This window comes from Motacilla alba, chromosome 22 (assembly GCF_015832195.1).
Source record: "Motacilla alba alba isolate MOTALB_02 chromosome 22, Motacilla_alba_V1.0_pri, whole genome shotgun sequence".
NCBI lineage: Eukaryota > Metazoa > Chordata > Aves > Passeriformes > Motacillidae > Motacilla > Motacilla alba.
Window position 1 is genome coordinate 1,872,399 of NC_052037.1, and position 23,728 is coordinate 1,896,126.

Sequence of the window (23,728 nt, forward strand, 5' to 3'; positions counted from 1 at the left end):
GAAATCCAGGGGCCTGTTGAATCCTCCTTTTCTGTTCATGTATTGCCTGGGCGAGGAGGGAGCCAGCGTCAGCCCCAAATCCCGGGAGAAAAACACCCGGGGGAGGCTGGGACGGGGCTCAGCAGCCACGGGGACCCCCATTCCCCAGGGATTTGGGCAGGAGAAGGGCAGGAAGGCTCCCGGCGAGGAGCTGCTCCAGCGCAGCCCGGGCTGCCCTCAGAAAGGGAGCAAAGTGCCAGAACTGACAGAATCTGGGTGGTTTTGGGGGTAAACCAGGTGAGCAGTGTGGCTTCCCGCTGCTCTGGCCCTGTCCAGGCCTCCCCGGGCACATCCCAGCCGTTCCTAAGGTGCTCCTCACTCCTCATCCTCCTGATTTCCCCGTTCCCAGGGGCATCTGGAGGGCTCTCACCGCTGCTCCTGACTCTAAACCCCACCAGATTTCCGTTTTCCCCAGGCCTGGCAGCTGGAGCACGGTGAGACCGTGGCCAGGGGTACCTGACACCACAAACTGCTCTCTCCCTCCCAAAGCAGGGGGACACACCTGTACTTCCTCTTCTGGGACACGTTGATGGCGTAGGCATTGGCAGCACCATCCACCTTCTTCCCCTGAGGAGAAACGTCCCAAAATCCCATGGATTACCCCCAAACAGGGCAGCTGACACCGCAGAGCCCCTGCAGGGGCGCTCACCTTGGTGGTATCAAAGGAGGCAAAACCCATCATCTTCATCATCTCGATCTCCTCCTCTGTCTTGCCCTGCAAATCCTCCTCTGAGGGAAGAAAATCGACTGAGCCAGCACGGGTGATGGGATTCCCAGAAATCCGGGTGTCCCTGGGCTGGTCATGGCCCCGGGGGTGCTCCAGGAGGGAAACCCCCCTCACCTGTGATCTGCCGCTCCTTCTTGGAGTCCTTGAGCTCCTTCTTCTCCTCATCCCGGCGCTCCTTGGGCCGCGCTGGGGACGAGGAGCTGGAGCGGTGCCGGCGCGGGGACCTGCTGGGCACACGAGCTGGGGCTGCAACTGCCACCCAAACCCCCACCTGCAGCTCCTGCTGCCCCCAGGCCACCCAGGGTGCCCTCACCTCGCTGTGCCCACCCCATGCTGGTGGCCCTGGATCACCCCTGACACCACCTGGATGTCCCTGCCCTCACCTGGATCACCCCTGACACCACCTGGATCACCCCTGACACCACCTGGATGTCCCTGCCCTCACCTGGATCACCCCTGACACCACCTGGATCACCCCTGACACCACCTGGATGTCCCTGCCCTCACCTGGATCACCCCTGACACCACCTGGATGTCCCTGCCCTCACCTGGATCACCCCTGACACCACCTGGATGTCCCTCCCCTCACCTGGACAGTCCCCACCCTCACCTGGATCACCCTTAACATCACCTGGATGTCCCTGCCCTCACCTGGATCACCCCTGACATCACCTGGATCATTCCTGCCCTCACCTGAATGTCCCCACCATCACCTGGATGTCCCTGCCCTCACCTGGACCGTCTCCGGTGTGGGGAGCGGGACCGGCTCCTCCTCCTGTCCCTGTCCCGGGACCGCGATCGCTCCCGCCGCCGCCTGTCCCTGTCCCGGGACGTGGAACGCGAGCGCCGGCGCTCTGCCCGGGGAAGGGTCAGTTCCTGCTGCCCTGCCCGCTTCCCAAAGGGAATCCCACAGGAAACCCCACGGAAAACCCCAGCGGAGACCCCGGCGCTGCCCTTCCCACCCCTCCGGGACAGCTCTGGGCACCCCCCGGGGGGAAGGAGCAGCGGGAAAAATCTGCAGCTGGAGCGAGGGGAATGATCCAGGGGGAAATCACCCGGGGGATCAGCCAGGAGGGGGTGACGGTCCCCAAAAACCAGAGCAAGGTGGGGAGGGGTGGCAGGAGAGGAAGAGAAGGAGAAGATAAGGATGGGGAGGGGGAGAAGAAGGAAAAGGAGAGGAGGAAGAGGAGAAGGAAGCGGAGAAGGAATAGAGAAGCATGGGGAGGGGGAGAAGGAGGAAGAGGAGAGGAGAGGAGGAAGAGGAGAACAAGAGAAGGAATAGAGAAGGATGAGGAGGAAGAAGAGGAGGATGAGGGAGACAGTCTCTGCTCCTCCCCAAGTGAGGAACCAGGGCCTCCCCACCCTGGAGGGTCTCAGTCCCCCCTACCCCCGGCCCTTCCACCCCGATCTCCCCCGGCCCTTCCCCCGGGTTCCCCCTGGCCTCCCCCGCGTTCCCGTCCCTCCCGGTGCCCCGGTGCCCGCTCACCCCGCCGCGGCGGTGACCGGGAGCGGCTGCGGCCCATGGCCGCCCCTCAGCCCCGCGCTGCTGCTCCCACGGCGCCGCCGGCCCGAGGGCACCGGGCAGGAGAACCGGGCAGGAGAACCGGGCTGAGGGGAGCCGGCTCAGGGAACCGGCCCGAGGGCACCGGGCTGAGGGGAGCGGGCAGGAGAGAACCGGGCTGAGGGGAGCGGGCTGAGGGGAGCCGGCTCAGGGAACCGGGCAGGAGAGAACCGGGCTGAGGGGAACCCGCCTGAGGGGAACCGGCCCGAGGGGAGCCGCTCAGCACCGCACGGGAACGCACCGGCCCGGTGCCGCCGCTCGCCCCGAGAGCCCGCCCAGGCCGGAGAGCGAGGGGAGGGCCGGGAGGAAGAGGAGGGCTGGAAGGAGGAGAGGGCAGGAAGAGGAGGGGAGGAAGGGAAAGGGAGGAAGGAGGGGAGGAAGGCGGGGCCGCCACCGTCACCTCCGCCGGCCGCTGCCCGCTCTGCCCCCTCCGGGCCCTGTCCCTGCCCGGTCCCGTCCCTCTCCCGGCTCTGTCCCTGCCCGGCCCGGCCCTGCTCCCGTCCTCGGCTCGGTCCCCCCGTTCAAGCAGTGCCGGCCCGGCCCAGCCCGGAGCCCGAAGGTGCTGCGGCTGTGCCGGCCTCGGTATCGGGGGCTTCAGGAGGGGCTTCTGTGAGGAGCTGCTGGACCCTTCCCGCTGTCCGGCACACCCAGTGCCAGCGGCTCCGGGGGGAGTCCTGTTCCCGAACCACGGCAGCGTGCCATCTTCACCCTGAGCCCCATCCCTGTGCCATTCCCACCTCCACCCGTCCCATCCCCATCATCATCCCATCCCATTCCCACCTCCATCCCCGTGCCATTCCTCATACCCATCACCATCCCCATCATCTCCTTCCCATTCCCATTCCCATCCCCATCACCATCATCCCCTTCCCATTCCAATTCCCATCCCATTCCTATCCCCATCCCCATCCCTATGCCAATTCCTACCCCGTCCCCATCTCCGTCTCCTTCCCACCCCATCCCCGAGGCTCCGAGCGCTGCCAGGTGCCAAACACGGGGTTTATTTACACCGGCGTTCCGCGCGCTCCCGGCCGCGATTGTCACACGCGGGGACGTGCCGCACCCCGGCCTCCTCCCGGTGCCGTCCCGGGGGTGCAGCACCCGCCCTGCCACCCGCACCTTCCCCGGTGGGCAGCCCCGGGCGGGAGGAGAGGTGCTGAGCCCGGCTGGACTCGCCCTGCCCCGCTGCCAACGTGGGATCAGCCTGTTTGCCAGCGGAGGTGCAGATGTGGGGGCCCCGGATCAGGGATTTGCTGGAGCGAGGGGAGGGGGAGGCAGGGAGGTGGGCTGGGGGAAGGACCCGAGGGGTGGTCCTGGGGTGTGATCTTGGCTCTGTTGCCCTCCATCGTGGTGAGGATGGTGGCACTGGAGCCTTCGTCCCTTTCTACTTGGAATTTCATGGAGGGGGAGGTCAACCCCGGGGTCCCCTGCAAAGCCACTGGCCCTTGGGAAAAGGGGTGACAAAGCCCCCAGGGACAGACCCTTGGGGAGAAAAGGGGTGACAAAGCCCCCAGGGACAGACCCTTGGGGAGAAAAGGGGGGACAAAGGCCCCGGGGCCACACCTTCAGGGACAAGACCCCTGGGGGAGCCCCCGGGCTGGGCTGGGCGTGTGGCAGTGCTGTCATTCAGGAATCGCCCCCGGGTGTGACAGTGCTACCCCAGGGAGGTGACACGGCTGTCTCTACAGGCTCTGCTGCCCTGGGTCACCCCGAGGGAGCAGGCCCAAGGGACAAAAACGGCCTCAAAGAGCCTCAAAATCAGTGGCAGTGAGGAACAGCCCCCCCGGTGACAGGGTTGAGGGGCTCAGAGTGTGCCCTGGGTGCCCCCCACCCGGCAGGAGTGGGATGGGGACCTGGGGGGGACACGGGGCAGGGCAAAGGCTCTTCCCAAACTCCCGGCTCGGGCTGGGGCTCTGGCAAGATCCCTGCCTGGGCTCTCCCTGCTGTTTCCTGCTTTGTGCCCTTCCAGAGGGGATCCAACCCCCACGAGCTGCCTCCCAGCAGGGAAAGGGTTTGAACCCACAGCGATGGCACCTGGGGAAACCCTGCTGGGGTGGGGGAACCCCAAAAGGGCGCTCAGGGCATTCCAGACCTCCTGGGCCAGGCTCCGTGGACGCAGCGAGGCTCAGGGCGAGCGCCCTGGGAAAGGGGGAGGATGAGGGGCTGATCCTGGTGATTTCTCCCCGAATCCCAGTGCTGGAAGGGCTGTGGGGAGCACGGGCACGGCCGGGGCTCTTCCCGGGCAGGGGCTGGCCAGGAGGTGGTAACGCTGGCAGGGGAGGGAGCGCCAGGAAGGATGGAACCGGTGCTGGGAATCCAGAGCTGGGAAGAGCAGGGGGCCGGAGGCCGGCGGGAGCTGGCAGCGTGTGTTCATCCCGAAGTAGCACTTAGTGAGTGAGTTCTGCTCAGTTTTCAGTGACACAGGCAGTTCCCGGAGGGGGGCTCTGTTCCCTGTTTTCCCAGGTGCGGGTCGTGCAGTGAGGTGGGGGCTGTTCCAGCGGTGGGAAATCCTGCTGCTCTTCCTCGGGTGGGGAAAACACGGGCTGGGAGCGCCGGGAGAAGGGGATGAAGTGGCTCTTGAGCCCACGGAGGGGAAGATTACAACCCAGGGAGGAGAATCCTCAGCTCCTCCTTCGGGGACAGCGATCCCCCGCCTTCAGCTCGCTCCCGCTCTCCCCGCAAAGCGATGGGGATGCTTTCCCTGGGGATGAAGCCAGCGCCATTCCAGCAGAGCTTGAAACAGAAGGTGAAGAAAATAACCACAACACACCCTTTTCTTCCTCGAATCAAGCAGATCCGGGCTCTGGTGGAGAAAATCCAGCCCTCGGCCCGCGGTGGGAAGGGGCCGGAGCCCCGGAGGGAGAGGGGGGAGGAAGGTGCAGCGGGAGTCTCCCCAAACGGGGACCACGGTCTCTCTAAGCTCGGTGGCCGCCCCCAGGGGCGGGTGACAAGGGGGACGAGGTGCCTTGTGCCAGGAGGGCCCGGGAAGCAGCCGGGTTCCGGGGGTTTGGGCCGCGCCTCGGGGTCTCGGAGATCCCGGGGGTCCGCAGGCGCGAGGCCCCGGGAGGCTCAGGATTCGATCTTCTCCTTCTTTTTGCCTTTTTTCAGGAAAGATGGGGTCCGGAATTTCTTCTTCTTTTTGGAGGGTGATTTGGAGGGTGAACCGTCGGGGGACACGGGGTTGCTGGTCACCGTCTCCTTCTCCTTGGGGGCGTCCTGGTCGGCGTTGGTGGTTGTCCTGTCTGTCCCCCCTTTCCCAAGGTTTTCCTCGGTGCTCTGCTCCTCATCCTTCCCGTTCACCACGGCCGGTGGCTCCTTCTTGGCAGTGGAGTCAGGGGGGGCTGGGCCACCGTCGGCCTTCTTGTCACCTTGGGAACAGACGGAGCAGGGAATTGGGGCAGCAGCGCCGCTGTTGTGGGGGGTTTATCCCCCCAGGTGTCCAGTGGGGCCCGGGCAGGAGCGGGATTTGGCCTCCACGAGCGGAGAACGTCGGGATTTGATCCCGTCCTGCCGCAGGCACCGCTCCCCCAGCCCCCCGAGCCGCCCCCTCCCTGCGGGACAAGCGATGTGGGATGGAGAGCCGGGAGCCGGGAGGAGGCAGCAGGAGAAGCAGGAAGCGACACCAAGGAGGGATTCCCCGGGGGGGTTCCTAAGGGATTTCCACGGAGACCGAAGATCCCCCCGAGCCCGTGTCCCTCGCCCGGGGGTGGCCTCTCCGTACTTACTACGGCGCCAGGGATTCAGGGGTAACTCCTTGGGTGACAGGCACACGGGGAGGAAAGAGAAAGGAGACGTTGTGGAGACACACAGACAGACAGACGGACACCACGAGACACCATGGCAGAGCCAGCAGCCCCGAGCCGCGCCCCGGCACCCGCTGTGGGTCGGAACAGTGGGAACGGAGCCTGGGGACCGGGCTGGGGGACAGGGGGTTCCCCTGCACCCCACAAAGCCACTGGCAGAGCTCACGTCCTCCTGCCACGCTCCCCATCGGCCCCTCTGGAGCGGGGTGACAGCACGAGGTGACACGAGGTGACAGCGAGCTGCGTCTCAGCCACCCTCGTCCCCCCGCTCCTGCTGCTCGCGGGGACCCCACCCCTCGTTTTTGGGGTGCTCGTCACCCCACTCACCCTCCGTGGGCTCCGCGGGCGCCGGGGGCTCCGGAGGGGGTGGCTCTGGGGGGGGAGCCCCGCTCTCCTCTGCAGCTGCGTCCTTCTCGCCTGCCACAGAGAGACACGCTGGCCCCGGGTCCCCTCAGTGCCACCCGGGGCTCTGGGGGGCTTTGGGGGGTCTCTCCTACCCTGCAGCCGCTTCTTCCTCTCCACCTCCTGCTTGTACTCCTCCAGCTCCTGGTCCGTGAGCTGGCTGAAGGGGTTGGGGGGCTCTGGCTCGGGGGGAGCCTCTTCCCCGCCCTCCTTGGCCTCCGCGTCCCCCAGGTGGCTCTCGGTGGACTGAAACAGAGCCCCAGAGTGGTGTCACCTCCCTGGGGCAGTGTCACCCCCTCCAGGACAGTGTCACCCCCTCTGGAACTGTGTCAAGAGCCCCATGCCAGCAGTGTCCCCCACCCAAGCAGTGTCCCCCACCGCAGCAGTGTCCCCTCTGCCCTTGGAGTGGTGTCACTGCCCCAGACCTGTGGAGCCAGGGAAGGGCTGGGTGCTCTGGGCAGGGCATGTGGGGTGATGTGGGGCGTGGGACAGGAGGTGACACGGGGTGACATGGGCTGTGGATGGGGCTGGGGACGTGAGGGGTGACAGGGTGACATGGGCTGGGCACACAGGGTGTCACAGGGCTGGGGACATGAGGTGTCTGTCACAGGGCTGGAGACATCAGGTGACACAGGGTGATGTGGGCCGTGGGTGGGGCTGGGGATGCAGGGCTGGGGACATGGGGTGACACAGGTGACACAGGTGACACGGTGCCATACGGGGCTGCGGCTGGGGATGCAGGGCTGGGGACATGGGGTGACACAGGTGACACGGGTGCCATACAGGGCAGTTGCTGGGGATGCAGGGCTGGGGACAGGGGGTGACACGGGTGACACGGTGCCATACGGGGCTGCGGCTGGTCTCGGCGATGACGCTGGCCAGCAGCTGCGACTGGGGCCCGGCTGATTTCACATCCTGGCGGTTTTGCTCGCGGATCTGTGGGGGAGGACAGGGATAAATCCCCTCCAAGGACAGGGCTGAGCCCTCCCGAGCCCCCGCTGTCCCCGGCCCGGCCCAGCCCAGCCCAGCCCGGCTCACCTTGTTGCGCATCTCCAGCACCTCCTGCGGGTCCGTGTAGAGCGGCACGAACTGGTTGGGGTTCTCGATGCGGATCGGGGTCCCGCTGCTGCCCTTCTCCACCTCGTCTGCCCGCAGCCACTGCCAACCCGGGAACGGGGTTTGGGGAAGAGGAGACGCCCAGCATGGAAGGGGGACCCCAAAAAATGCAGCTTGTACAGAGGGGAGACCCCAGCGTGGAGGGGAAACACCATAAATGCAGGCAGACCCCAATAAACACTCCTTGCATAGAGGGAAGGCCTGACCAAATGCATCATGTATAGAAGGAGCACCCCAGTAATAGAGGGGAGACCCTGATAAACAGGTCTTGTGTAGAAGGGAGACCCCCCCCCCGAAGGTGAGACCCCAATAAAAGCATTTTATTTAGAGGGGAGACCCTGAAAAATGTGAGGAAACCCCAAACAACGCATCTTGTGCAGAGGGGAGACTGCACCAAATACACCTTACGAAGAGACCCCGATAATGAAGCAGAGACCCCAATAAATGTAACATAGAGGGAGACCCCAATAAATGAGGAGACCCCAATAAATGTAACATAGAGGGAGACCCCAATAAATGTGTTTTGCATAGAGGGAGACCCCAATAAATGAGGGAGACCCCAATAAATGCATCTTGCAGAGAGGGAAGACCCCGATAAAGCCAACACCACTCGGCCCCACAAGAATGGGGTGGTGGCATTTCAAAATAATCCTCATTACAGGACGCAGGGGGTGCCCGGGCCTCCCTACACCCCAGATTCTCGCGGGGTCCATCCCCAGGACAGTCCCACCCAGGGTCCCCAGCGCCCCCAGCGCCCCTCACCGTGGTCTTTGTCCTCTGGCTGCCGGCGCTGCCCTGCGCCTCCTCGGCCAGGTTGACCCTGGTGTAGGTGTTGGGGGTGTTGAGCCACCTGGTCTTCTCCTTCTGCTGCTTCTGGGCGTGCTGGCGCAGGGCGGGGGTCCCGGCGGGCTCCTCCTCGAAGACGAAGGCCGTGACGGTGGCGGGGATCAGCACGTCGCTCTTGGGCTTGCTCTTCTCCTGCACCAGGGGGTAGCGGTACGTGTAGCCCGTGCGGTAGCCCTGGGGAAGCACGGAGAGGGCAGTCAGGCACGGGGGGAGAACTGAGGGCTTGGGGCGTGTTTTTGTCACAGACGGGTAGAGATATTGTAAGGAAAAGGATTTATAAGTTTCCATAGGGAAGGGAAGGGGTAGAGGAGTGAGAGAACAGCTAGCACAAGAACCGACATAAGTGAAAGAATCTTTTGCACCTGCATAAACTATGAACATAAAATATAAACTGTAAACATAAATGATAAACTATAACATAAACTATAAACTATAACATAAACTGTATGACATAAACTATAAACTATAACATATACTATAGGTCTGTCCCATGACAATCAGTGAACAAGGTTTGTAAACATATCTAGAAAGAGAAAATTTGTTTATATTCAACAGCCGTTACCAAGCACTGAACTGGGTCTCACTGTGCTGCTGACCAGCTAGCTTTAACCCGGTGCATCCTGATATTTATGTGATGTTCACATTACTCTGATATTCACGTGTAAATATGTGAATAGAGCAGGGGCCTTCCCTGTGTGAAGAAACTGAGTCCCTGATCAAGTCTGCTTCACCACGAGGAAACTGAGTCCCTGATGAACTCTACCACAAAGAAACTGAGTCCCTGATCAATTTTGCTTCACCACAAAGAAACTGAGTCCCTGATAAACTCTGCTTTACCATGAAGAAACTGAGTCCCTGATAAACTGTGCTTTACCACAAGGAAACTGAGTCCCTGATCAAGTCTGCTTCACCACGAGGAAACCGAGTCCCGGATGAACTCTGCTCTACCCCAGCCGGTTCTGGGGCGGGCTGGGCTCTCACCAGGTTGTCCAGCATCCTCATGAGGGCCTCGAACTCGTGCTCGCCCAGGCGGCTCTTGTGCAGGGGCCCGAAGGTGCTGCCGGCGCGGCGCACGGCGCTCAGCCCGTGGGGGCCGCGCTGCTGCCCCCGCTCCAGCACGATCAGGTTCTCCGCGCCCCCCGCGCTCGCCAGCGCCGACACCTGCGGGGCACCGGGCACCGCTGGCACGGGGACGGCCGGGGACGGCCCCCCGGCCACCCCCGGAGCTGGCACGTGAGGGGAACGGGGCTGGACTGGCACAGGTCAGGGCATGGGGGGAAATGAGGGGCTGGGACTGGCACAGCTCGGGGTATGGGGGGGAACAGGGCTGGGACTGGCACAGGTCAGGGCATGGAGGGGAACGGGGCTGAGAGCTGGAAAAGCTAAGGGCATGGGGGAAATGAGGGGCTGAGAGCTCGCACAGCTCATGCCATGCTCCTGGGCACTCTGGCTGAGCTGAGCCTGGCCCAGCTCAGGGTATGGGGTGGAAATGAGGGGCTGGGACTGGCACAGGTCAGGGCATGGAGGGGAATGAGGGGCTGGGACTGGCACAGGTCAGGGTATGGAGGGGAACGGGGCTGAGATTGGCACAGCTCAGGGCACGGGGGTGGAAATGAGGGGCTGAGAGCTGGCACAGCTCATGCCATGCCCCTGGGCACTCTGGCTGAGCTGAGCCTGGCCCAGCTCAGGGTATGGGGTGGAAATGAGGGGCTGAGATTGGCACAGGTCAGGGTATGGGGTGGAAATGAGGGGCTCAGACCCAGCACAGCTCCTGCCGTGCCCCTGGGCACTCTGAGCCTGGCCCAGCTCAGGGCGTGCTCCCGCCGCTGCCAGCCCCCCGCTCACCTGCACCTCGCAGGCCGCCTGCAGGTGGAAGATGCTGTAGAAAGCCTCCTCGGCCGTGTCCCCCAGCGCCAGCACGCCGTGGTTCCGCAGCACCAGGATCTGCAGCGGGGCGTCAGCGGGGCGGGCGGGGTGACCCCCGCGCCCCCCCAGGTGTGCCCTCACCTTGCAGGTGGGCCCGAGGCACTTCTGCAGCTCCACGCGATCGGCCTCGTCCTCCACCTCCCCGCGGAAGTCGAAGTAGGCGACGTCCCCCAGGAGGAGAGCGGCGCGGGAGATGGGCAGCAGCCCGCAGCGCATGGCCGACACCTGGGCACGGGGGGGCACAGGGCAGGGGGCCGAGGAACGCCAACAGCCCCCCAAAAACACCCACAGCCCCAAAAAACCACCGGCAGCCCCCCCCCAAAACACCCACAGCCCCAAAAAACCCCACTGACAGCCCCCCAAAAAACACCACCACCCCTTCCAAATCACCCTTCCACTCTCCCAAATTCCCCCCCACACCCAACCTCCCATAAAAGCTCCCACGTTCCCCTAATTCCCAAGCCCCCCTAAAAGTTCTCACATTCCCCTTACTCCCAAGCCCCAAAACCCCCCAAAACCAACCTCCCCCACATCCCCCTGCTTCCTGAGCCCCCCGAATCCCCCCAAACCCGACCTCCCCCCTATTCCCCTAATTCCCAAGCCCCCAAATCTCCCCAAAACCAACCTCCCCTAAAACCCCCACATTCTCCTGACCCCCCCGAATCCCCCCCAAACCCAACCTCCCCCCTATTCCCCTAATTCTCAAGCCCCCAAATCCCCCCAAAACCAACCTCTCCCACATCCCCCCGCCCCCCGAGCCCCCAAATCCCCCCAAACCCAACCTCCCCTGAAACCCTCACATTCTCCTGACCCCCCCGAATCCCCCCAAACCCGGCCTCCCCCACATCCTCCTAATTCCCAAGCCCCCGAATCCCCCCAAACCCGGCCTCCCCCCCGCCCCCCTAGCCCCGAGCCCCGCTCCCCGCGTACGGCGGCCGCGGCCGGGGTGTGCAGCCGCACGATGCAGCGGGTGTCGGGCCGAGCCGCGTAGATCGCGGCGTGCAGGCTGAAGCTGCGAGCGTCGGGAGCGAAGCCGGTGCTGCCCTGCTCCACCACGGCCCCCAGCACGTTCACCTTCACCTGGGGGGCACGGGGGGGCTCAGGGGGCTGCTCCCCGCCCCGGCAGCCCCGCGGGGAGGGAGCGGGGGGCTCACCAGGCTGGCCGCTGTCACCTCGCTGCACGCCAGCCCCTGCGGGGCCACCAAGAAGTGCTCCTGCTCCTTGCTGACCCGCAGCTGTCGCGGGGGAGAGGGCGGGGGGAGAAAAAATCCCAAAATGAGCACCCCCCCGAAAGACCTGCACCCCTCTGATCGCCCCCAAACCACGGCAAAGCCTCCGAGCCTCCCCCCAAAAACCAACAGCCCGAAGGAACCCAACGATAACCACAAAACCCCCCAAAAGAACAGCCCAAAAACCCTCAAATCCCACCCACCCCAAATGTCCCCAAAACCCCACAAACTTCCCCAAAAGAACAGCCCACAAACCCTCAAACCCCACCCACCTCAAATGTCCAGAACCGCTCAGACCCCCCCAAATCACCAACACCCCTCTAAGAACCCAACAGCTCCCCACCTTCCAAAATCCACCAAACCCCCCAAAATCCCACCAAAGAACCCCAATTCCTGAAACTCCCCGAATCTCAACCACCCAAAATGCCCACTCCCCCCGAGAAAACCCCAAAATCGCCACCCCCAATCCAAAATCCACCCAAAGCCCCACAAACCACAGCACAACCTCCTCAACCGCTCCTGCAACCCAAAGCACCCCCAAGCCTCCTGTCCAGGAGGTACCAAGAGCCCCCTGAACCCCCAAATTCCCCCAAAGAACCCCAAATCCCCTCATGGCAACCCCAAACCAACCTCAACTGCCCCCAAGGCAACCCCAGGCCCCCTAATTTTTTTGGGGTGCTCACGGTGACAGCGGCGTGTCCCAATTGTGCCCAGCCTGTACCAGTCCAGCAGGTACCAAAAGCCCCCTGAACCCACAAAACAACCCCAAATTCCCCCAAAACAGCCCCAAATCATCCCAGGGCAGCCCCAAATCCCCTCAAAACAACCCCAAGTCCCCCCAGGGCAGCCCCAGCCCCCCCATTTTTGTTTTTTTGGGGTGCTCACGGTGACAGCGGCGTGTCCCAGCTGCGCCCAGCCGTACAGGTCCAGCAGGCGGTGGATGCTGCCCACCTTGCAGCGCATCAGCCGCTCGCCCTTGGCCAGCGCCGGCCCCTCTGTCCCGTGCAGGTCATTGATGGGGGTGACCGAGGCCAGCCCTGGGGATCGGGGACCCCCCCGTCAGCCGTGGGAGCCCCCAAAGCACGGGGGGTTCACCGGGGGCAGAGGGTTGTGGGATGGGTTTGGTGGATCCAAAGGCGTGCTGGGCATCGAGGTTTGGTGGCCACAAAGATTTGGGGGTCCCCAAGACATCAAAGGTTTGGTGGCCACAAAAGATTTGGGGGTCCCCAGGACATTGAAGGTTTGGTGGTCACAAAGATTTGGGGGTCCCCGAGGCATCAAAGGTTTGGTGGCCACAAAGATTTGGGGGTCCCCGAGGCATTAAAAGCTTGGTGGTTCCCCAGGTTTGATGACCCCAAAGATTTGGTGGGCCTCAAAGGTTTTGGGGGATCCCAGGGGTTTGGTGGCACCCCAAGATCCCAAAGAGTTGATGATTCCAAAGATCTGGGAGTCCCCAAGATCCCAAAAGTTTAGGGCTCCCCAAAGGTTGGGGGGGTCTCAAAGTTTTGATGACCCCAAAGGTTTTTGGGGTCTCAAGGTCCCAAAGGTTTGGTGGTCCCAAAGCATTTGAGGCCCCCAAAAGTTCCCAAAGGTTTTTTGTGAGATTTGGAGGTTCCAAGGTCGCAAAGATTTGGCGTCCCCCCGGTTTTGGGGTTTTTCCCACCCCTGGTGCCCCACGCACCCATGGGGGAGGTGGGCAGGGCGGCGGGGGACGTGGTGGCCATGAAGTCGGCGATCTGCCGCAGCGCCCACACGTGCGACGAGTTGTTCCCCTTCTTCATCTGCTCCTGGATCAGGCTCTCCAGCTCCTCCCGGAAGGACTGCGGGGACAGGGTGACAACGGGCTGGGTGGCACCTTGGGGACGTCGGGGCGGGGGCAGCGCCGCTGGCTCGGTGGCACGGTGATGGCAGAGGGGACAGTGTCACTGGGTTGGTGGCAGTAACGCTGCCAGCTTGGTGCCACAGAGGGGATGGTGGCACCTTAGGGACACGGTGCAGGTGGCACTGGCGGTTTGGTGTTGGGGACACCGATGCCTTGGTGGCGCTGGCAGCTTGGTGACATGGGGGATAGTGACACCACGAGCTTGGTGACACGGTGAGGGTGGCACTGCTGACTTGGTGTCAGCGGTACCCACAGTTTGGTGGCTCACTGGTGGCACCAGCATCACCAGCTTGGTGCCACAGAGGTGATGGTGGCACCACCGGCTTGGTGGCGCGGTGATGGTGGCATCACCACCCTGCTGGCGGTGACACCGCTGGCTCATGGCACAGCGGCGCTGGCAGCTCGGTGACAGCAGCGCGGCGGTGGCAGTGGCACTGCCAGCTGGGGACACGCACCACCGTGTGGTGACATCCATTAGCTTGGGGACAGGAGGGATGGGGCCGGCGACAAGAAGGCGAGAGGAGGGACGGGATTTGGGCCAGGAGGGGTGGGGGACAGATGAGGGCTGGGGACACGAAGAAGGGGTTTGGGGACAGACGGGACAGGGTTGGGGACAGGAGATAAGGGCTGGGGGACGTCCAGGAAGAGGTTGGGGACAAGTAGGATGGGGTTAGGGACAGGCGGGATGGGGTTTGGGATAAGAGAGATGGGGTGGGGGACGTAAAGGAAGAGGCTGGGGACAGGGTTTGGGGACACACGGGACGGGGCTGGGGGACAGGCGGATGGGGTTGGGGACAGGCAGACGGGGCAGGGGACAGGGCCAGCGCGGGCCCGGGGCTCACCGGGCTCTGCAGGATCATTGTCACCCTCTTCTTCTGCTCCATCAGGTTGAAGTCCTGGCGCAGGTCCCCGCTCCGCGCCCGCAGGAGCTCGGGGTCCTCCTGGGGGGGACAGCGCGGCCCGGGGGCGGGGGGCTCGGGCAGGGGCTCGGGGCTGGCGGCCGTGCTCATCCTGGGGACACGCGGGGACACGCGGGGACACGCGGCGTCAGCACCCCCGGGGTACAGATTGGGGGCAAAGCTCCGAAAACACCGAGCGGCTGCGGCCCGCTGATAAGGGCAGCGGGGAGCCGCCCTGCCCGGCAGCCGGGGACAGCTCGGGGACAGCGGGGAGGGGACACTGCCCGGGCTGGGTGGCAGCCCGGTGAGGGCAGGGACGGGGCTGAGAACGGGCACAGCTCGGGGCAGGGATGGGGCTGGGAACGGGCACAGCTCGGGGCACCCATGGGCGCTCCCCCAAATTGGGGTCACCCACTATGGGGGGCTCGGCCCCACTCTGCCGCCACACGGGGGGATGTTCCCCGCCCACCGACCCCAAAAGACCCCAAACCGGCCCCAACAACCCCCCCAGAGGACCCTCCCCTCTCCTCCAGGTCACCGCCCCGAGCGCTCCGGGGGCGCCGCTGCCAAGGGCCCCCCCAAAACACAGGGCGGGGCCGCTCCCCCCCACCCCGGCGGTGCCCCCAGCCCCCCTCGCTCGGGCCGAAGGGGACCCCCGGATTTCGCCGCTCGCAGCGCACCTGTCTCACCGGGCGGGGGGATAAATCCGGGGGGGCCGCGGTCACCCCCGGCCGCAGGGCCCGGGCAGCCCCCGGAGAAGGCGGGGGGGCTCTGGGGGGCTGGGCTAGGACCCCCACCCCCCGTTTCCCCCTCCCAGCATCCCCCCCCGCCCGCCTCCGCCCGCGCCGCGCCCAGCGCCGCTGCGGCAGCCGCAGGGCGGGGGGGGAGCGAGGACCGGGCTGGAACCGGCGCGGAAACCGGGCTGGAACGGGCCGGGACCGGGCGGCACCGACCGGGGGGGCCGCAGCATCGCCCCCGCCCCGGCAGGCGGGGGATGGGCTCGGGTACCACCCGGGGATGAAGGCCCGGCCCGGGGGGAGGGGTGGGATGCAGCCCCCAACCCCCCCCACCTGCGGCCGGCTGAGCAAAAGGGGGGGGGTCTCCCAGGCTCCCCCCAGGCTCCCCAAATCCCCCCTCCCCCGGGGGGTGCTGCGGCCGGGGGCTGCTGCCATCACCCACCTTCCTCCTCCTCCTCCTCCTCCTCCTCAGAGCATCCTGACAAAGGGCCGCCCCCCCCGCGCACCACGCGTGTCCCCGCACCTCCCCCCGCCCCGCCCTCCCCCCCCCGCACCAAAATCCCTGCCAATAAACGGGGGGGGGGACCCCCAAAGCGCCCCCACAACGCCGCTTTATTGAGCGATTAATTGGGTTTTTATTAACCATCGTTAATAAGCCCTCATCTGGGGGGGAGCTAATTACTAATTACAATTTCATAGAGAAATTAATTATAGCTCTGCGCCCCCCCCCCCAGCCTCTGCGTTTTGGGGGTGACAGACCCCCCCCGCACCCCTAATTTTGGGGTGGGGGGTTTTATGGGGTGCAGGGCTCCAGGGCAGGAGCGTGACCCCAAAAATGGGGGGGTGGAGCTCGGTCTTCGGGGAAGACCCCCCCCCACCGGGCCCCCCCCGGACTTTTGGGGGCGTCAGGACAAACCTAGAAAGAAAGAAAGAAAGGAGGAAAAAAAAGGAATTTTGAATATTTTGGAATACTGGAATATTTGGGGGGAGAGGTGATCTCGCTCCCCCAAACCCCCACCCCATTGTGACCCCCCCCAGGTTTTCTGTCCCCCCCCCAGGTGCCCCCAAATCCCCCAAGGTGCTCTGTGCCCCCTCCAGGTGCAGCCCCATCCCGGGGCTCCCCCAAATTCCCGGGGTGCCCCCCCTCTCACTCACCTTCCCCCAGGCTGGGGGGGTCCCCAGGGGCGCGGGGGGGCCCTGCCAGGCCGGGCTGGGGGGGCCCCCCGGCAGCGCCCCCCAAGGCCTGCCCAGCGCCGGGCTCCTGGGAAAAGGGAATTTAAAAAACAGATCAGAATTGGGGGGTGCCCCCCCAAGAGGAACGCCTCCCCCCAAATAATAACCCCCCCCCAAAATAAATCAATTTAATTATTAAATTAATCCCGACCTCAAAAAACTCCAGCAGGAAAATCCCCAAATTAGAGGGCGGGTTGTGGGTCGGTTTTGGGGCTCACCCTCAGTAATAATTCAATTTTTTATTATTTTTTTAATTTTTAAATTAATTCCCACCTGAAAAGTAAGAAATAAACCTGGGGTCAGGTTCGGGGTCGCACCTGGCAGCCCCGCAGCAGTGGCTGTTTCAGGGGTTTAGGGTCAGTTTTAGGGTCAGGTTCGGGGTCAGGTTCGGGGTCGCACCTGGCAGTCCCGCAGCAGTGGCTGTTTCAGGGGTTTAGGGTCGGTTTGGGGTCAGGTTCGGGGTCAGTTTTAGGGTCGCACCTGGCAGTCCCGCAGCACGCCCCGCAGCAGCCGGATGTACTGCGCCGCCGCCCGCAGCGTGTCCGCCTTGCTGGGCCGGCGGTCCCGCGGCACCAGCGGCACCAGCGTCCGCAGCTGGGAGAAGCCACTGTTGAGGTTCCGGATCTGCGGGACACAGGGACCCGGGGGACCCGGTCAGAGACCCAGGGGGACCCCCCTAGAGACCCCAAAGGCACCCCAAAGGGAGTTGGGTCAGAAACCCCAAAGGGACCCCAAATGGAACCAGTCAGAGACCCCAAAGGGACCCCAAAGGGACCCCAAAGGGAATTGGGTTAGAGACCCCAAATGGACCCAGTCAGAGACGCAGGGGGATCCCATTAGAGACCTCAAAGGGACCCCAGTTACAGATCCCAAAGGCACCCCAAATGGAACTGGGTCAGAGACCCCAAAGGAACCCCCTTAGAGACCCCAAAAGGGCTCCAAAAGGACCCCGGTCAGAGACCCCAAAAGGACCCCAGAGACCCCCAATAGGGACCCCCAAGGGACCCCAGAGACCCCCAGGTTACCCCAGGAGCCCCCAGTTAGACCAGGATCCCCCCAGGACCAAAGTGGCATCTCTCAAGATTGAACTGGGCTCAGCAGGATTAAACCAGACCCGCCCATAACCGAAATCGGGGTCCCCCCCCCCCCCGAATTAAACCGACCCCAGGACTGAACTGCCCCCGAGGATTAAAGTGGGTCCCCCACAGGATCAAACTGGATTAGACTGGGCCCTTTAAACCAGGATTAAACCGGGTTTACCCGGACTAAACATGACTCCCCCACAGTTAAACTGACCCCAGGACTGAACTGACCCGCACAGAATCAAACCAGGCCCCCCTAAAACTCAGCCGGACCCCCAGGATCAAACCCCCCTCACACTCCAAGTCCCCCCGGGTGTCACCGCCGCTGTCCCCGCGGTGTGACCCAGCCCGGGCCGTGCTCGGGGGGTTCGGGGTCGCTCACCCTCTCCCTCTCCTTGGCGTTGGCCGCCTGCCGCCGCTCCAGCGCCTCGGCCGGGTCCCCGGTGGGCTCGTAGCCCCCGGCGGGGCCGCGCCGCAGGCGGGCGATGGTGGCCGGCCGGGGCAGGGGCCCGAAGCGCTGCCGCAGGAGCCCCTCCAGCACCTCGGGGGGCGGCGTGGGCTGCAGGACCCCCGGGGGCCGCGGGACCCTCGGAGGCTCCGGGACCCCCGAGGGCTCCAAGGGCTGCGGGACCCCCGGGACCCCCGAGGGCTGCGGGACCCCCGAGGGCTGCGAGACCCCTGAGGGCTCCGATGGCTTCGGGACCCCCGAGGGCCCCGGGACCCCCGAGGGCTGTGGGACCCCTGAGGGCCCCGGGACCCCTGGGGGCTGTGAGACCCCCGAGGGCCCCGGGACCCCTGGGGGCTGTGAGACCCCCGAGGGCCCCGGGACCCCCAAGGGCTCCGGGACCCCCGGGGTATCTGGGTCCCTTGAGGGCCCCGGGACCCCCAAGCCCCCTGAGGGCTCCAATGGCTCCAGGACCCCTGAGGGCTGTGAGACCCCCGAGGGATCCAGGACCCCCGGCCACCCCCCAGCTCTGCTGGGCTCCCCCATCCCACAAAAGAACAGAAGCAGCACCCGCTAACTCTCAAAAAAATGAGGAATTTGGGGAAAAAAGGGCCCTTATATACCCGGGACTAATGAGGCACAGGTGGCACCCACCCGGGCCTGACGAGCTCTGGTTGTGCCTCGGTTTCCTCACCCACTGTTCCGCCTGGTACCCCCAAAATCCTGATCCCTGGTACCCCCAAAATCCTGATGCCTGGCTGTGCCTCAGTTTCCCCATCCACCATCCCAAAATCCTGATCCCTGGCTCAGCTGTGCCCTCTCCCCATCTCAACCTGATATCCACAAAGCCCTGAGCCCAAAAAGGCCCCCCAAAAGCAGGCTGGGGGATATTTGGGGATATTTTGGGATGTTTGGGGTCCTGGCGCCGAGGGGCACCAGGATGGGTGAGTTTGGGACGCGGGGTGTGCTCCTAAAGCCGCTTTTGGGTGGGAAAGCAGAAAAAAGGAGGTTTAATGGCGCGGGCCTGGCTCGGTAGGTGGCAGTGTTTGTTTTGTCTCTGACAAAACTCGGGGAGGCTGGAAATAAAAGTGCTGAAATCGCCCCTTTTCCTCCAAAAAAAGAGTCAGGTCGCTTCGGGTTACCCGCCCTGGGGGGATCCTCATCCCACCCCCGGGGTGGATTGCCCCTCCCCGAGCCCTCCAAGGCGCTGCTCCGGGGGGATTTGGGCGCTCTGAGGTGTGTGGGGGGCATGGACGCGTCCCCTGTGCGGGGCCGGGGCTGCCCTGCCTCAGTTTCCCCAAACCTGGAAGCCCCTGGGCACCCCCCAGGGCTGCTCCGGGATCCTGGAGGTTCCTTCTGTGTCCATAAGGAGAGCGAGAGCGCGGAGCAAACTCCAAAGAAACCCCAAAATGACCCTAAAATGAGAGGCGCCGGGAAGTTAATTGAGGTTTTCCCTAAGAACTTGGAAAAACCCAATTTCCTTCTCTTTAATGCCCCGTAATGAGCTTCCCTGTCCCGCAGCAGGCTCTGCATAATCCCATTATCCCTGCCCCGATCTGGGCACAGTTCTGGTGCCTGACAAATTAATCTGAGGGCAGGGAGGTGTAAAATCACCCCAAAGCCACCCCAAAAACGGGTCCGTGCCCAGCTGCTCACCTGGGCTCCCCCCTGGGAGCATCCGGGGGGGTCAGACCCCCCCAGCTGGGGTTTGGGAAAAGCTGGGAAAGGCTCCAAGTTCAACAGAGGGGGATTAAATATTGGGGGGAAATGAGGGGTAGGGGTGGAGAAGGGGCTGGTGGGAATGGGGTTTGCAGGGGACGCAGTTTTGGAGGTTAAATAATTAGAATTTGGGGTTATTAGGGGACAAATTTGGGGTTTTTTGGGGTTATTTTGGTTTTAAGGGGTCGCAGTTATTAGTGACCTCGTTTTAGGGGTCGTGGTTATTGGGATTTGGGGTTATTAGGGGACACACTTATTAGGGGTCACGGTTAACAGGGTTTGGGGTCATTAGGGGTTTTAGGGTTACAATTGGGGTTACAATTGGGGTTACAGATTTAGGGTTACAATAGGGGTTACAGATTTAGGGGTTACAACTGGGGTTACAGTTTTAGGGGTTACAAAAATTAGCATTTGGGGTTGCTAGGGATCGTGGTTTTAAAGGGTCACAGTTGTTAGGGCCCACATTTTTAATAGGTCACTATTTTTTGGGGTCACTATTTTTTTGGGGTCGCTGTTCTTAGGGACCTCATTTTCAGGGGTTTTGTGGTTTAGGGTGACAGTTTTGAGGGACGGGGTGATGAGGGGTCCCAGTTAGGGGTGGGAGCTTGGAAAAGGCTGAGCCTTTGGAAACCCGGGGTGCTGTTTTGGGAACGCTGCTCCCCAGCCCTCCCAGCTCCGTTTTCCCTCCTGGGGCAGCTCCCCCTCCATCCCAGGGTGCTCCCCAAATCCGGGGGTCCCCGCCCCCCACCCCGCCCACCCCAGTCGAGGCTCTGCCATCTGACCCCGAGTCCAGCGAGGCCCAGGGAGGGTTTCCAGTTCCGCGCTGGGGTGGCCTGGGAAGGTCGGGGAAGGTCAGGGGAGGGGGATGGTGCCAGGGCTAATCTGGGCCCGGGGCAGCTGCTGGCACGAAACCCCCTCTTTCCTGGCACGGTCCCAAATGTCCCGGGAGAGTTCGGCGCCTGCCAGGGCTGCCAGCCTCGTGCCCAGCCTCGTGGTGCCCGGATGCCCAGATAAAATGATAAAATATTTATGGGGAGTGAAATATTCCAAGGGTCCCAAACGTCTCAGGAGGGTTCGGTGCCTGCCAGGGCTGCCAGCCTCGTGCCAGCCTCGTGGTGCCCGGATGAAATGATAAAATATTTTATGGGGAGTGAAATATTCCGAAGGAGATGTGGCCGCTTCCTCCTCTCCATCCTCCTCCTCGTGCTGCCAGGCACATCCCAGGGCACCTGCTCTGCTGGCATGTGTCCTGGGAGCTCGGGCGTCGCTCCCAGCCCGCTCCCTGAGCTCCCCAAGGGCCCAGCCTGGGCTGGCACCGGGATCCCCGTCCCATTTCCAGCAGGTTCTGAGTGCCCAGGGGTGGGAAATGCAGGAGAGCAGGAATCCACGGGACGGGAGGCTCCCGGAAACCTCCTGTCCTGTCACCAAAATGGTGAAACGCCCCCTCCTGCTGCTGCCCGTGCTGCTGGTGGCACCAGCCCCCCGATATCCCTGATGTGAGCCAGAGACATCTCTCCTGCCTCAGTTTCCCCAGCTCACCCAGAGGGCTGAATGGATGTTTGGGAGGGAGTTCCAGAGGCTGCTTGTGTCCCTAAACCCAGCCCTGGGGCTGGTGCTGTGGGGTTTGTGGCTGGGGAGGTTCCCAGAGCAACGCCCGGGGGTCCGAGGGACATTCTGGGGGACATCCTGGGGGACACCCTGGAGGACACCCTGGGGATATTCCAGGGGACATTTCAGGGGACACCCTGGGGAACATCCAGGGGACATCCCAGGGGGACACCCTGGGGACACCCTGGGGAACATCCAGGGGACCTTTCAGGGGACATCCCAGGGGACATCTCGGGGGTCTGGGGGACACCCTGGTGACATCCTGGGGGGCGTTTCCCAGGGACATCCCAGGGGACATCTCAGGGACATCCTGGGGGGTGTCTCCCAGGGGCATTCCAGGGGACATCCCCATCCCACCGCATCCCAGGCTCCGGCTCCTCCAGCCCCCTGTGAAGGGGTGATTGATCCCCCTTTTGTGCTGAGGGGCTGGGGGTGGGAATTGTCCCGGCCACCCCCCGAGATTCCCGGGGGTCCCGGGCCGGGAAGGGACCCCGCCACGCCCCATTATCCATCAGGATAACAATAAAGGGATTTATTGGCACGGAGGATTCGGGCAGGCACAGCCGGGCATCGCCTGGATCCCCTCCACCCACCCCTCATCCCGGGGGGATATTGAACAACCCTGGCTCGCTTAAATCCAAATAACCCTAAAATCCCGCTGGGGCTGGCGGGAGGGAGCAAATCCGGGACGAGCAGCGGTGCCCCGGGCTCATCTCCGGGACGAGCAGCGCTGCCCCGGGCTCATCTCCGGGACGAGCAGCGATGCCCAGCGCTCATCTCCGGGACGAGCGGCGGTGCCCCGGGCTCATCTCCGGGACGAGCAGCGGTGCCCCGGGCTCATCTCCGGGACGAGGGACGAGCAGCGATGCCCCGGGCTCATCTCCGGGACGAGCGGCGGTGCCCCGGGCTCATCTCCGGGACAAGGGACGAGCAGCGATGCCCCGGGCTCATCTCCGGACAAGCAGCGATGCCCGGCGCTCATCTCCGGGACGAGCAGCGATGCCCAGCGCTCATCTCCGGACAAGCAGCGCTGCCCGGCGCCGCCCGGCGCTCGCGGGTCGCTGATTTTCACTCTGGAGCTCCCTGCGGGAAGGGATGCGGGGCGGCAGCGGGTGAACAAAGGTGGCTCTGTCCGTGCGGGTGAAGGAGCCTTTGTGTGTGCGAGCTGCGGGCGGCGCGGGGAGGATCCCGGCCCGGAGCAGCCGGAGCTTCCCCGTCCGAGAGCAGAGGAGTTTTGGGAGATAAAAGAAGTTTCCGGGGGATGGAGGCGCTGGCAGAGCCCCGCCGTGAGGCAGGCGGATGCGGGGACGGCTCGGGGTGGGGGTCCCGTGTCCCAGGGTCCAGGTGAGCCCTGGGCTGTCACAGGGGGCCTGGGAGTGGGATGGGATGGGATGGGATGGGATCAATGGGATGGAATGGGATGGGATGGGATATGGGATGGGATGGGATCCATGGGATGGGATCCATGGGATGGGATGGGATGGGATCCATGGGATGGGATCCATGGGATGGGATGGGGACAGGGATCAGGATGGGGTCCAAGTGGGAACAGGAACCAAGACAGAGGTGGTGGAGGGATGGGGATGGGAGCAGGGTTGAGATGAAGATGGAGATGGGGACGGGGCAGGGATGAGGATGGGCATGGGATTGCGATAGGGATTGGGGCAGGGATGAGATAGGGACAGGGACAGGGATGGGACCAAGGATGGAGCTCAGCTCTGCCTTGCCCCACCAGCTCACACAACACCCAACCGAGGGCTGGGGCTCAGCACCTGAACGAAGATTTAGGTCTGGTCTTAACCTTTAGCCCATCCAGGCAATGCCTAAATCCAGCCTGGAGCCTGCTGCTCCCAAATTGCCGCTTCACCCCTTCTCTCAAGCCCATCCCTCTCCCTGATGGGAAAACCTGGGGCTCTAGCTCCATCCTCCTCCTCCCTGCCAGCAGTTCCTGCCTTGCCCATCCCTGATAACCCTCCAGCACGGGCTGCCGGGGCTGCTGGGCCCTCCGAGCTGGATAATCTCCGTTAGAATTAATAAACGAGTCGACCTTAACCCTCTTTGGCCGGCAGCTCCTCTCCGGCAGCGGGGAGAGGGGCCCTGCGTGCCCACTGTCACGTAGGGATGGACCCACGGAGCCCCGCGCTGGAGGAGGAGCCCCGCCGCTCTTTTCCCTCTCTTTTCTCCCCCAGCCGCGTTTTTGGAGCTCTCCGGGACTCTGGAAGCTCCTCCCGAGCGCCGGGAGCCGCCGCCGCCGCCGTGGCAGATGCCGCAGATCGCAATTAAGCCGGGCCGGAGCCTCGGGGGAGGCCACGTGTGCCCGCCCCACGTGTGCCCGCACACGCAGCACACATTTGCACACGCATGAGGAGCCCGGGGCCCTGCGGCCTCCTGCCGCCCCGGGGCTGCCAGCCCCCCGCACGCAGCCGTCCCACCCCGGCGGGGGCCGCGGCATTTATTGCCGCTCTCCGGGAGGG

At 64.0% G+C, this 23,728-nt stretch overlaps 3 protein-coding genes across 5 annotated transcripts; all 3 read right to left on the reverse strand.

Moving 5' to 3' along the window:
- Window positions 1-3: 3 nt before the first annotated feature.
- On the reverse strand, window positions 4-2,623 carry SNRNP27 (small nuclear ribonucleoprotein U4/U6.U5 subunit 27; the record flags this gene model as incomplete). Its single annotated transcript, XM_038160163.1, has 7 exons — window positions 2,569-2,623; window positions 2,253-2,374; window positions 1,500-1,620; window positions 881-990; window positions 689-768; window positions 542-606; window positions 4-46 (listed from the first exon to the last, which is right to left on the reverse strand). Coding segments are annotated over exons 2-7 (456 nt in total), but the record flags the coding sequence as incomplete, so codon positions are not given.
- A 685-nt stretch (window positions 2,624-3,308) lies between these two features.
- Window positions 3,309-15,628, reverse strand: ADD2 (adducin 2). Of its 3 annotated transcripts, XM_038160427.1 has the most exons (15): window positions 15,610-15,628; window positions 14,374-14,542; window positions 13,331-13,469; window positions 12,535-12,686; window positions 11,575-11,655; window positions 11,351-11,500; window positions 10,502-10,645; window positions 10,340-10,438; window positions 9,476-9,655; window positions 8,411-8,668; window positions 7,571-7,690; window positions 7,379-7,468; window positions 6,628-6,778; window positions 6,458-6,547; window positions 3,309-5,695 (listed from the first exon to the last, which is right to left on the reverse strand). In XM_038160427.1, the coding sequence occupies exons 2-15, from the start codon at window positions 14,539-14,541 to the stop codon at window positions 5,397-5,399; spliced, it is 2,121 nt and encodes a 706-aa protein (XP_038016355.1). In that variant the 5' UTR covers window position 14,542; window positions 15,610-15,628; the 3' UTR covers window positions 3,309-5,396. The 3 variants fall into 3 exon arrangements, with proteins under 3 accessions (XP_038016355.1, XP_038016356.1, XP_038016357.1); XM_038160428.1 differs by lacking the exon at window positions 15,610-15,628 and having other exon boundaries at window positions 10,340-10,357; window positions 14,374-14,602; XM_038160429.1 differs by lacking the exon at window positions 15,610-15,628 and having other exon boundaries at window positions 5,558-5,695; window positions 10,507-10,645; window positions 14,374-14,602.
- A 161-nt stretch (window positions 15,629-15,789) lies between these two features.
- FIGLA (folliculogenesis specific bHLH transcription factor) lies at window positions 15,790-18,233 on the reverse strand (the record flags this gene model as incomplete). Its single annotated transcript, XM_038160164.1, has 4 exons — window positions 15,790-16,083; window positions 16,323-16,428; window positions 16,881-17,024; window positions 17,865-18,233. Coding segments are annotated over 4 exons (630 nt in total), but the record flags the coding sequence as incomplete, so codon positions are not given.
- Between the last annotated feature and the right edge of the window lie 5,495 nt (window positions 18,234-23,728).